Source organism: Triticum dicoccoides, chromosome 1B (genome assembly GCF_002162155.2).
Source record: "Triticum dicoccoides isolate Atlit2015 ecotype Zavitan chromosome 1B, WEW_v2.0, whole genome shotgun sequence".
In the NCBI taxonomy this organism is placed as follows: domain Eukaryota; kingdom Viridiplantae; phylum Streptophyta; class Magnoliopsida; order Poales; family Poaceae; genus Triticum; species Triticum dicoccoides.
In genome coordinates this window covers 346,535,547-346,549,457 of record NC_041381.1, presented here as the reverse complement: position 1 = coordinate 346,549,457, position 13,911 = coordinate 346,535,547, and the positions used below count along the sequence as shown (strand labels likewise).

The 13,911-nt window shown below is 45.0% G+C and overlaps 1 protein-coding gene across 2 annotated transcripts; it reads right to left on the bottom strand.

Moving 5' to 3' along the window:
- Window positions 1-4,171: 4,171 nt before the first annotated feature.
- On the bottom strand, window positions 4,172-13,297 carry LOC119334351 (disease resistance protein Pik-2-like). Of its 2 annotated transcripts, XR_005161290.1 has the most exons (7): window positions 6,951-8,230; window positions 6,489-6,635; window positions 6,261-6,335; window positions 5,933-5,982; window positions 5,646-5,826; window positions 5,006-5,080; window positions 4,172-4,467 (listed from the first exon to the last, which is right to left on the bottom strand). XR_005161290.1 is itself a non-coding variant. In XM_037606938.1 (2 exons), the coding sequence occupies exons 1-2, from the start codon at window positions 12,729-12,731 to the stop codon at window positions 9,077-9,079; spliced, it is 3,153 nt and encodes a 1,050-aa protein (XP_037462835.1). In that variant the 5' UTR covers window positions 12,732-13,297; the 3' UTR covers window positions 8,974-9,076. The 2 variants fall into 2 exon arrangements, 1 of the variants encoding a protein (XP_037462835.1); XM_037606938.1 differs by lacking the exons at window positions 4,172-4,467; window positions 5,006-5,080; window positions 5,646-5,826; ... (2 more) ...; window positions 6,489-6,635; window positions 6,951-8,230 and adding exons at window positions 8,974-11,180; window positions 11,683-13,297.
- Window positions 13,298-13,911: the final 614 nt, after the last annotated feature.

Here is a 13,911-nt window from a genome sequence, read left to right as displayed (position 1 = left end):
TGAACAGGTGTTCTATGCTTTTCAAGCACATGTTGAGCGCCTTTTGGATGCTAAGCTTAAAGCTGTCCAATCTGACTGGGGGGTGAATACCATAAGTTGCACCGTTATTTTCTTCGTACGGGCATCTCTCACCGAGTCTCTTGCCCTCACACCTCCCAACAGAACGGCATTGCCGAGCGCAAACACCAACACTTGGTTGAAACTGGTCTTGCTTTGTTGGCTCACTCGTCTCTCCCTTTATGTTATTGGGACGAAGCTTTTCTGACTGCGTGTTACCTAATTAACCGCATGCCCACCCCCGTGCTTGGTCAAGACACTCCTATTCATCGTCTTCTGAAAATTCAACCCAACTATTCTTTTCTTCATACCTTCGGGTGTGCTTGTTGGCCTAGTTTGCGGAAGTATAACTCACACAAACTAGAGTTTCGTTCCAAGATGTGTGTTTTTCATGGGACATAGTCCTATGCATAAGGGGTACAAGTGTCTTTATTGATCTACGGGTCGTATATACATCTCGCGTGACGTTATCTTTGACGAGTCCGTCTTTCCGTTTGCTACTTCCGGTGTCACTGTCGATGTATCCACACTTGACGAGGCTATTTCTTTTCCATCCACAGAACCGGCTACGAGTGCTCATGTGCGTAATTATGACTTAACCTACTTGGCTACTAATCCATCTGGCCTAGCCAGCGTTTCTCCTGTGTAGGCTCCGCACCCGGCCGCGCTTGACGTACACGCCATGCAGATCGACGTGCATGGCGGCCAGGCTTCCCAGGCGGGGGTCCCGCCTGCACGTGCGGCTGGCTCCTTCTGCGCCTCGACAGCCAGCAAGTCGGTCTCGCCAGCCCGCGCATCGGCCTCGCCAGCACCTGGAGCGACGGCCGGCTCCCCCTGTGCCTCGTCGGCCCATGAGCCATCTTCGCCGGCTCCTGTGTCACTGTCGCCAAGTCCCGCATCGTCGCCAAGTTCAGCACCGTCGCCATCCTCGCCTACGCCTCCCGCCGTCGAGCCCCCTCACCCAATGGTGACTCGTATCCGTGATGCTACTCGTTGTGAGAAGGAATTTACTGATGGGACGGTGCGGTATAACCCTCTTCGCCGTGCCTTCTTTGCGACACTGGTGTCACATCATGATGCCCTCCGTGAGCCGGCGTGGCACGATGCTATGGCTACTGAGTTTGCAGCACTTCGTCAAAATGGAACATGGGTCTTGGTTCCTCGACCCCCTGGCGTTAACATTGTTGGTAGTAAATGGGTGTTCAAGACGAAGCAACACGCCGATGGGTCTGTTGACAAGCACAAGGTTCGCCTCGTTGCTCGTGGTTTTACTCAACAGCAAGGTCTTGACTATGGTGATACCTTCAGTCCCGTGGTCAAACCGACTACTATCCGTCTGGTTCTTTCGCTTGTTGTTTCACGAGGATGGAGTTTGAGGCAAGTTGATGTCAGCAATGCATTTCTTCATGGTTTCCTTTCCGAGACTGTTTATATGCAGCAACCACCAGGTTTTGAAGATGCTCGGTTTCCTTCGCATGTGTGCAAGTTGCAACGGGCTCTTTATGGTCTCAAACAGTCGCCACGTGCTTGGTATGCTCGCCTCAGTGCTCGACTTCTTCAGCTTGGTTTTGTTCCTTCCAAGGCGGATGCATCTCTATTCATCTTTGCTGCGCATGGCGTCCAGATATACATGCTTATGTATGTTGATAATATTGTCATTGCTGGCTCCACTCCGGCTGCAGTTGATCGTCTGGTGAGGTCTCTCTCCGACAGTTTTCCCATCAAGGATCTTGGTCCTCTCCAGTATTTCTCGGGGCTTGAAGTATCCTACAATTCAGGGGGCATGACACTGGCTCAACGCAAGTATGCACTTGATCTTCTTCATCGTGTGAGTATGGAGAATTGCAGGCCTACCTCTACACCATTATCTGCCACTGAGCATCTGGCTCGTGAGGTCGGCACTCCCTTGGGTGTTGAGGATGCCACTCGATATCGCAACATTGTTGGAGGACTTCAGTATTTAGCGCTCACTCGTCCTGACCTGTCCTTTGCAGTCAACAAGATTTGCCAGTATTTATCACAGCCGACTAATGAGCATTGGGAAGCTGTCAAGCGTATATTGTGTTATGTCAAAGGGACTTTGAGTACGGGATTGAGGATTCGTAAATCTCCTTCCACTGGTGTCAGTATTTTCACGGATGCTGATTGGGCTGGATGCATTGATGACCGCCGTTCCACTAGTGGTTTTGCTGTGTTTGTTGGATCAAATCTTGTCCCATGGAGTTCCAAGAAACGGCCAACTGTCTCTAGATCGAGTACGGAGGCAGAGTATAAAGCTTTAGCTAATGGAGCAGCTGAAGCAATCTGGGTGGAGACCTTACTCAAGGAGCTTGGGGTCTTCAAGCAGCGTACCGCCATTCTGTGGTGTGATAATCTTGGGGCTACGTACCTGACGGCAAATCCAGTCTTTCACGCAAAAACCAAGCACATAGAGATAGATGTTCACTTTGTGCGTGAGCGCGTTGCTTCTGGTGTTTTAGATGTCAGGTTTATCTCGTCTAATGACCAACTGGCTGATGTATTTACTAAACCGGCCACACGACAGATGTTAGAACGTTTCCGGTCCAATCTGAACCTTGTATGTAGTAGTAGTTCAGATTGAGGGGGTGTGTTGGAAACGGTCTTATACCTGTCGTATTGTAATCTAACTCTGTATTGTTGGTCTTATATATATACGAGATATGTGGAAGCTATACCCCACGCAACCCTAAATCAAACTAAGTAAACAAATCATCAGTCTTGGAGGATCTCCTAAACGGAACCACGTAGCTGGTAGCAAACTGAATCGTTGGATGCAAACTTGTGTTTGAGGGCAACGTTGGAAGCAAACTTAATCGTAACGAATATCGCCGGAACGTTTGCCCGCACGTGGTTCCGGTTCCTGTACCAACAGAACATATGCACAGACTTCCGTTATCGCGTCGTCAACCAGCAGACTGTTCTATTGATCCACTGAAGTGGAGTTCAATCTCGACGTACCTTGTGGGCTGTGGCATATTTCAAAACTAAAACTTTGTACTGGCATGTATCAAAATTACCCAGACGGTAGGCACACGAATGTGTGTTGGAGAAGACACAAAACTTTGAAAGACGCAGTACCCTCCGTTGCCAAATATAAGTCTTTATATAGAGATTTCAACAAAAATGAGTGAATCTACACTTTAAAATATGTCTACATACATTTGTATGTTAGTCCATTTGAAATGTCTAAAAAAAGTTATATTTAGGAACGGAGGGAGTACCATCGGGGCAAAAAGCTACATACCATAATACTCCCTCTGTCCGAAAATACTTGTCCTAGAAATGATTGTATCTAGACTTATTTTAATTATAGATACATCCATTTTATCAATTTCTAGGACAACTATTTCTGGACGGAAGGAGTACCATTTGTTAAAAAGTTTACGCTTGCATAGAACTAGAGTGTGACGCGTGCGTTGCTGCGCCGTTCTTTAGTCACGAGTTAAGTCTACTTTTCTAATTTTGGGTGCGGTCTATTACTGTCGGTTAGCTCATTACGGATAATTGTCCACTGCTGACCATGTTTAATCATCTCCCAAAAATATATACGAAGGGAAATCCAAAAGCAGGTGTTGAATGTAAACTTCATCTCAGTATAATTGGGCTCAATTCTTGCACATTGTTTACCTTATGGAACATGAATAGTAAATCTAGAGTAACAGCAGGACTAATTAGCTCTATGCATGATTCACACATGTTATCACGTAATGAGATGCATCGACGAATCAAATTGTATGAGCCATCGGCCTTAATGCAATTCAAAAGCCAGAGCCTTTAAATTACACAAGTAGGCAGTACACCTCTAGCTATGTAGCTAGTTTGTCCTTCCTTTCAGGCGTGCGCTAGGTGGACCGATGGTTTCCTATATCATTCATGCAGTGTTGTTGATGGAAAGAGAAAGCATATGTACATTACAGACCAATCAACAGCTAGCAAGAAATTGAACATCACAATAGCACCACAGGTGTACGTACATACTCCCTCCGTTCCAAATTACTCGTCACGGAAATGGATGTATCTAAAACTAAAATACATCTAGATACATCCATACCTGCGACAAGTAATTCGGAACGGAGGGAGTAGATGGCAGCAAGTGAAAAGGAGCTTACTCACTCCCATTCGGCTCCTTTCTATAGAAATTAGTGGTGATCAACATACCCAGAAACATTCGCACTTCCAAACTTTCGGGGGAAAAGCCATGGGCCAAGAGGCGCATCAAGTTCAACATGCCATTGAATTAAACAGAGGTAACAAGTTCACTTCCCAACCTTCCTAGGCATCTCAGATCCACACACAAAATGCACAACTTTTTGCATCACACAAATTAGGAGGCAACAACAATGATATACCCAAGAAGTTAATTGTAAGTGTACTATGGAGACATGTGCCCTGCAGAATAAAAAAGAAAGAAGGAAATGAGAATGGAACTGTAGATACAGGCTTGCATCAGAAGAAAATATATAACAATGATTCAAACCATATACGGTAGTCTTCGTAGAAAAGAATAAGACTAATGCCTGTAACTCGTATATGCAAGATAAAATACCATCAAATTACAGCTTTGGCGTTGCTGCATAATTTGTGCAACAAACTGATATACATTCATGATTCCATTCAGATTTTAGTTTTATCATACTAAAACTCGTGATGTTTCCAACCATTAAGTTATTACACTAAAATGCATTCAGTTGATGAATCATTTTTAGTCTAACACTTCTGAGATTTAGCAATTATTTAGAGCTTCATTTTGTATTGGATACAATACATGTTCCTGGCCATGGATGTAGAAAAAGAAAATCTGTTCGTCATAGTAATCTGGGAAAAACTAACATCTCGTTTGTAGCTCACTTCTTAGTCTAGATCACTAATTATTTAAAACTGTATACAAAACAGGAACATACCCAACCAATGCAATAGCAAGGCTTACATTAGGAAGAGAAATCAACAATGGAAGTTCTTACTAAACCGACGAACCAAATGATCTTGCCTGCTGCCTGCAGATCTACACATAACAGGGAAGAAGTATGTGTCAAGGAAATATGTAGAAAAAAACATATGCTGCACAACCCATATATGCTACACGACATAGAACACATACCGCTGCTCTGGCAGCAGCCCCAATCCACAGGCAGAACATCAAAGAGCAGACAAAGAATTAAAGGAGAAAGGAAGAAAAGCAAACCCCATGTAAAGAAAAGGAATAATATGACGCGGACTCCCGTGAGCTATGCAAAATTTGTGCTCTTGTACAACATAATTTGTTGTATTTTTCTTTAAGTGTCAAACTATGGAACAGACCAAATCCTATCAGTAGTGCAAATTTATCAGGATGTAACCAACGGAAAGCTCGCAATATTTGATGGGTTTTGAGCTACAGGCAACTGGGATTTTAGAACCTGAATGCCAACGTACGTAGCTTACGCACTAAATCTCTCACAAGCAATCCATCTCTCTTGAATTACTATCCAATTACTGAGGTTCAACTATGAAGATTTTGCAAGCTCCAAAATAGATTGACGAACCATAATATGGAAGTAAAATAACAAAAGATCAACAAAGTAGAGAACCTGGAGTGAGACAATCTAGCTTGAAATTAGGAGCAGCGCGATACTTCATAGACTATATAATCTGCAGCAGACCCGACCATAATTAATGTCCTCTGAATCCTAGCGTATGTATTGTTGCATTTGGTCGTACTGTTTGTGCTGTAAGATGTAACACCAACAAAAAGTTCGACGGGGTCTACTCCTTAAAAAAATAAACAGCAAAATAATGCAGCCATGTAAGAAACATATATGCTATTGAATGATTTTCTATTCAGCTATTAAGGAGTTTCGTGAAGCCTGATGCTTACATTTATTTCTTCACATTGCAGTATCGTCCTACCTGCTCTTTCCTATATAGCTGAAAAGTAAAAAAGACTGAAACTGACTGCAGCATACTACAAATCAAGGATATAAGTGAGGAGAAAATTTAAGGAGCAACACTTTATAGTTATGTATCATTATGGATAGGAACACACACTAACACATTGATTTGGTGAAAAAATATTGTACTCATGAAAATATCTGGATTAACCATGCCTAATCAGTTTGTAGAAGTCATCTATTGTTATACCAAGGGGTCACCTATCCATAATGATACATAAGTATAAAATGTCAAAATGAAGTCCCCTCACGCACCTCCATTTTACTTCCATACAAGAAAAGGGGATGTCCAGGTTGTGTGCTGGCAAAATTTTACCACTGGGCTCATCACTGAAATATCAAGTATATACACTTATACTTTCTAATGATATTATAAAAATGTGCTTTGTGAAGAATAATATCATAACTGGTGAAAAGGTAATCAATCATCTTTTGACACTATCATCTGGCATGTGAATTTTTCATCAAGAAAACAATACTAACCTAATGAGAGAGATACCCTTAATAAATTGTCTGGATTATTGGATCTCCACCAGCAAATAATCTTGGGCCCCCGACTTCAAATTAAGAGCTAGAATGGAACTGCTTTCACTCATTATTAGGCATCAGCAACAAATAAGTCCTGCAATTCTGCATGGATATTGGATAATTCCTTGAGAATCAATGCTCGTTGGCCTCAATCTTAAAATCTACTCAGATAATTCATCAAATAAAGAATTATGGTGGTTAGAAAAATGCTCGGTGGCCTCAATCTTAAAATCTCCTTGAGTATAAGCTAGATAATTCATCAAATAAAGAATTGAGCATCATATAAAATATGTTTGTTAAAAAAATCAAGGAGAAAAGCAGAGTTAGAGATCTTGATTTCTTGAATTTGTTGAGGTAAAAGAGATGTAGGCAGAGGGAAAAATGCCCAAGAAACATCATGTGGTTGACTGACACTACCGATGTGTGTTGTCGTGTGGCCACAAGCAGGGTAGCGGTCCTCGCCCTCCACAGCGACGACCAAATTTGATCCTTCATTAGTCTCCAAAAACAACAAAACAAGAAAGCATATAGCTCTGAGATTAATACAAAATATGACACGACCTATGCGTGTTGTCGTGTGGCAACAAGCAGGGTAGCGGTCTTCACCCTCCACAACGACGAACAAATTTGATCCTTCATCAGTCTCCAGAAACAACCAACAAAGTCCTCTCTGAACCGTGCAATAAGGTCACCCATAACACGGCTCTCCCACTGGAGTTACCTTAGCCCCGTACAAAATAACATAGGCCCAACACTTTCAAGGAAAACCACAACACACACAAAAATCTGAATAAAAAGATCAGGATAGCTTCCTCTATGAACTTGCAATGCAATCAGAACATAAAATAAAATTCTATTTCCCTAGTTAGACGATCTTCCTTTCCAGAAAGTGCAGGCACAACATACAAATAAAATTCTATTTACCCAGTTAAATGATCATCCCTTTTAGAATCAATGTGATGATGTATATAAGCAATAGAAAGAGATTACCAGTTACTAACATGGTTTTATACACCTTTAACCAAAGCTAACAGGTTAGAACGACATAAGTAAAACAATATAAAGAACAACAAGAATGCACCTAACTGAACGCTCCCAGAAGCGCACACATATCCACTTCACACATCTGCCACACATGTCCTAAAGCATAACCAACCCATATCTGCAATGCAGTAACCATTAGCGCTCAGACCTTTCTTCACGCAAGCATGGCCATCCACATCCACAAATGACTGAACCAGCATAAGGGGAAAACTAAAAATTATTGCAATCAACACACAACCTGGATAACCCCCCCTTTTTTTTGCTTGTTTAGCGAAATAATTTCCTGGTCCAGAAGACCAGAGCCATACCTCTAAACGTCAATGAAGGCTGCTGTCAAAACTGAAGAGGACAAACATATTTATCTGAAGAATTAATCATCTATTTTTCAGTCATACGAAGAAAAAAGAGATACATGAGGGGAGTTCATCTTTACCATTTATTTATAGCCATGTACACCCTTATAGATAGAAACACACGCTACACATTAATTTGGCGAGAAAGACTGTACACCCTGAAATTATCCGGATTAACCATGCCTAATAATCACTCTATATATACATCAGTGACCGACGCACAAGACGTATCGAAGCAGATGAAGCACATCTTCTACCTCATCAAACCGAAACTACAACAAAACGCAGCATGAATGAATATTCTACGGGACGAATCTCACCCCACCCCACTCCCCCTCCCCCTCCCCAAAACAACTCTAATGATAAAGCACCCAAACTGCACCCCAATACAAAGGTGAGACAGCAAATCAAATCACCACCAACAAAAAGGAAAAGGAAAGGAAACTGATCCTGAACCGGGAATGAAGGAAGGCGACCTGGCCGATGCAAATCCCCTAGCCATGGAAAGCAATCCACGCCTCCACCCACCCAGTAGATCAGAGAAGCCGACGCGAAGATGAAGACTCCGGTGACAGAAGCAGCTCAACCCCGGAGAGAACAGCAAGCGCAGCCCGGAAGAACATGGCCGCCCATCCACTCCGAATCGAAGAAAAGGCCCCCCACAGCCGCTAGCGCCTCTATTATCTCCAGAGAACGATAGAACAGAGGCACCCAGCGACACGTACGTTAAAAAGGCCTCACGCACGCCATCAGTCACCTGAAAAGGCCCATTTTGAACCGACCAAGGAAAAAGATCCCCAAACCGGGCCAACTTACCGCCAACATATTGCCTCAAGAAAAAAAAAACTTACCGCCAACATAACCACGATGCACCAGAGGCTCTCATTTCTTGGGAGCTTAGAATCTGTACTGATTATACTATAGTATTACCATGAGCTAGTCCATCAATCATGCACCATCATGTCAGCTGGAAATAACTTGCACACAATGGGAAAAGACACCTTCAAATTGTAAAGCTCACAAACAAAACAGGCAAAGCAAAGTTGGGAGTCGTCACCTCAACGGTTGATATTTCGCCACTTGCTTAACCAGAAATACAATCATCATTTCGTGCAGAGTGATCATGTTCCTTGTCTGTAAGCGGGCCTATCCTCTCTTTTTTCCCCTCAACCATCTACTGAAGCTACTTTTCTGGGTGATCATGGCCACCGTCTTCTTTTTCTCCTCGAGCATCCTGGGTTTCTCTCTGCTGAACTCTATTGTTGGTGTGTTGGCGGAGGAGATCTGAGATACTTGCTGTTTGATGGCAGCCTCTGCATGCACCACCTCTGGAGCGGCAGTATCCTCACATGTGAAGGTCGCATGGATTCTGTTGAGACTAGAGAGATGCTCAATGCCGAACTCAAAATCTCCATAAAGGGACAGCGTCTCTAGAGTGTTGAAGTGGAGCCGCAGCCCCTGCAGCTGTGGCATGGCTCCTGGATCAAACTGCACCTCATTCCCACCAGCCTTGCATGTGAACCACAACACCTTAAGACACAGAAAGGCTCCCCTCCGAATTCTCGCTCTTCTTCTCTGTTTTCGTAAGGATGTGTCCGTGTCCATCATGGCAGCAGCAGGTCCTGAAGATGCTAACTTGAGAAGGACAAGCTGGGGCATGGACGCGATCACAATGAGACCTTCCTCTCCCAAATGAGCCACTTCAATATTCAAGTGGGTGATACAGCAGGGAATAATAGATACAGTACTTTCCAAGACTGGAACAGGTACAGACACCTCAAATCTTCGCAGCTGGTATGGTCTCGAGTCCAGTAGGCCAATCCAGTCACCATGAAGACAATGCAGAGATAGGGACCGAAGTTTAGACTGTCCAACCGCCCTCAATAAATCGGTGAATGCACGTGCACTGTCCAGAGATGGGCTTAGTTCGTCAAAGCTCAAGCCAAGGATGCTCAGCCTCTCCGACCGAGCCAGCAGCTCCACCACCTCATGGAGTGACTCGATGTTGTCGACCCTGATCGTTGATACTTCTTGTAGTCCTTGCATTACAAGGATATTGCTCAGCATCTCCACGGCATCTTCAATCAGTAGGCATACCAACCTTTCCAATCCAACTATAGATGCAGGCAGATTTCTCAGGTTAGTGTGCCTGACATCTAGCGTCTCCAAGTGTTCCAGCTTTCCTATTTCGTCTGGTAATGCATGGATAGCAGACCCTCTAAGCCCCAGGTACCTTAGCAGAACCAACCCTCCAATGTCTTTCAGATGGTGGCTTCTCAAATTGTCATTATCTTCCAGATCGAGTACCCGTAAATTTTTGAAGCTTGACAGAAGAGGGATCCCCTCAGTATCCCCCGGAACAGCCTTCCCTTTCATAACCTTAGAACCTGTGCGGAGAGTTGTCCATCCAACAGGCCCAAAGACTTGGAGGGTCCGCATGCTAGAAAGGTGCAGGGTTCTTAAGTCCAATGTGTTCACTTCATCTTGCTTACTGCAGTAATCGACTGAGAAATGGCGAATTGGGTACCAAGGACATACTCCAGACCTCAAGTCTGCACCCGTTGTAGCAAACTTGTATTTCCTAGACAAAGATTTGATGAACTCAAGGATCACACCATGCACCGTACACGCCACAGCCTGGCCATCTTCGTAGCCAAACACTGGCTGAATCAGCCCCCTGCCGATGAGCTCGTTGAAATAGCTTTCTCCTGTCCTCCACAAGCTTTCTTCACATCTTCCTAAGATAAATCCCTCAGCGATCCACAGCCGTATCAAACGCTCTTTCTTGATGGCATAATATTCTGGAAAAACACAAAGGTATAGAAGACAAGACTTCAAGGGAGCAGGCAGTTCATCATAGCTCATTTGCAATATCATTATCATCCCATCTGATGTGGAATATTGGTCTGATGTCGAAAGGATACATCGCTCACCGATCTCTGAGTCAGCTAGTCCTGCAGATTTCCTGCCGGCTGCAACAATTATTGCCAATGGCATGCCACCGCACATTTTCAACAACTCATTTGCAGCGGGCCTTTTTGCCTCCTCATGAAATAATGTCTTTGAGTCTTCCTCGCTAAGAGGCTCCATCTGGTGGATGGCATCAACGGGGCGCATAGAACAACATTTGGCAACATCGCTGATGCAAGTTGTGATCAATACTCTACTTCCAAGATCATTCTCAGGCAAAGCACAATTAAGAATATCCCATACCCGGATGCTCCAAATGTCATCAATTAAGATGAAATAGCTGACATATATTAAAGGAACAAAATTAGCGTTATCAGCTAAAAGAAGATCAATTTAAACAGATGACATTATAGCAAGTTGGTTCTGTTTTGTTACTTATCTACTCAATAATTCCAAGTCAGTTAGATCCTACCAATGGCTCTATTGGTTAACGATACATTAAAAGTGTCTCTGATATGCTGATACTGCTAAACAGAAAAGCTGCACACAAAAAATGATTGTTTGGTCTGCATAGATAAAAGGGTTGACAAAATACAACAAAAACAGAGATGAAAACTGCTAAAAGATTGATCTTTTTATCATAATTATCTTGTGAAGCATCAAATAACATTAACCGTCATTAATTTGATGTGATTTCAGATTAAAATTAATAGAAAGAACAAAATGCATACATCTAGTCAACAGCCTTGGTCTACATTCGGTGATGCTCTTTTGCATTGTCTTGCTACATGAAAGCCCAATAACATGTCTATCTACAGTATGACAATGTAAACAAGAAATACCTCTTTGTGACGAGGTATTCCCTGAGCTCGGTTACGACTTGGTTAATTTCAGGAGCTCCCGGGCCATTGCGAGGAATAGTACCCTGTGGCTTTACTTGATGAAGTATATCCAGTAGAGCGGCCGTTAGATACGCGTTTTTGCTAACAGTAACGAAAGCTCGGCACTCGAACTTGTTTTGAAGCTTTGCATATACCTCCTTGGCAAGAGTAGTCTTACCAAGGCCTTCCATTCCGACGACAGACACCAGCTTTAGCCTCGCCTGTGAGGAAGTCAGATGCATGAGAAGCTTACTACTTGGTGCTTTGGGAGCAATGAGGTTGTGGGTTTTCTCCTCAGAAAGCAGTGGACAGCAAATGGGGGCTGTACTGAGTGTATCACGCGTTTGTTGTATTTTGGCCTTGTACTCCTGTATTAGTTTTTCCCATGATTCATCCATGTCCTTTATTGGCTTTTGATGGACCAAAGTTTCCACCTTGCTGACCAGCTCACATGTTTGATCCATCCACACTGACTGCTCAGGAGTCACCGGTGGGCCAAACTTATAGGGGAGATCTTTCTTAAGGCTCTCCAAATCTTTATGCAAATCATGGATAAGCTTGAACTGATCTTCGGTAGGACCGAGAAGGTCGCACCACGTGAACTGCTCACACACATTATGGATCCGGTGCTTGAACAGATCAATTAACTCTCTCTTTGATGAATTTGCGGAACCCGGCCTCGCATCAACCCACTCTTCAATGTCAAAGACCAGATCTCTAGCAAACTGCGTCCACAATAGGGCACATGGATCCATCACCCGGCCCCCGCCAAGGTTGTCGAAACCTTTCTTTAGTTTCAGCACATCTTTCATTACTTTGGCACGCCTCTTCTTCAGTTTGGTGGTGAAGTTGAGCTTAGCGAGCAGGGAGTCGATCGATCCTGTCACCAAAGGTTCATCCACCAAACTGAAGAATCCTCTCTCCCTTACTGAGTTCAATCGGCTTTCTGTCACTGAGTTCAATCCGCTCTCTGTCACTGAGTTCAATCCGCTCTCTGTCACTGAGTTCATCTTGTGTAGGTCTCTCGGCCGTCCCAGGAGTAGCCGCCGCTGACCAAAACCAGCCTCGTACAGATGGTGTTGCTTGCGAGCCTTGATTAGGGGAGAAGAAGGAACAGAACCTTATTGTTTGCAGTGAGGTGGACGCGCACCAATATCAAGCCGTCACTGCTGCCGCTCCTCCCTCGACCCTGATTCTGCCAGTCGCTCCCGTCGCAAGCCGCCAATGATTCGCGCTGTAAGCCTCAGCCTCTGCGGCGGACTCGCGCTGCCCAGGTGTAGCCGCCGCCTATCAAAACAAGCCTCGTATATTCCCTTGATTTGGGGAGAAGAACGAACAGAACCTTCGCTGCTTGCCGTGACTTGGAAGCGCACCAAGATCAAGCCGTCGCTGCTGCCGCTCCTCCCTGGCCCCTGATTCCGCCAGCCGCTCGCGTCGCAAGCAGCCAATGATTCGCCCTGTAATCCTCTGCGCAGGAGAAGCGCCTCCAGGATTCGATCCACCGCTGCTGCGCCTCGCGGGAATCAATCGGCCGCCGCCGCCAAAGAAAATAGAGACACGAGAAAAGACGGGGGAGTCCTAGGCAGGCCCCTTAGAGCATCTCCAACCGTTCGCCCCCTAGGCTGCTTAAAATCGCCGCTTAGGGAACGAGACGGCGCAAAAAAAGACTTAGGGCCGCCTCCAGACGCGTCTATTTTTTCAAAAAAAGTAATAATATTCGGTGACGTTCGGTTAAACACGGCTAAATTTGGGCAAACTTTGGCATATATTACATGTTTGCGACGCGTTTACATAACAAATATAACTTAAAAAAAATCGCTAGACGCGGAGTAGTCGCCGTCGTCCTTGCCACCGCCATCGTCGTCGGCCTTCTCCTCCTTGACGCGGCCGTCCCGGCTGCACCCCTGCCCGGCGCCGCCATGGCGGACAGGTGCCGGCAGCGCGTCGTCGTCGCTGTCGTCGAGGATGACGACTCCTCCTTCTTCGCGGCCCCGACGGCGCTGCTCGAAGCGCCGCAGTGCGGCAACCTGTCGCTCCCTCTCCATCCTGAGGAAGTCCTTGCGCGCCCATTTCAGTGCCGCATCGTCGTTGAGCGCCACCTCCCCGGGCTCCGTCTTCACGGCGGGGAGCCCCGGCTCCGTTTTCACCGTCGCGAGCCCGGGCTCCGTCTTCGGCTTGACGAACCGCGGA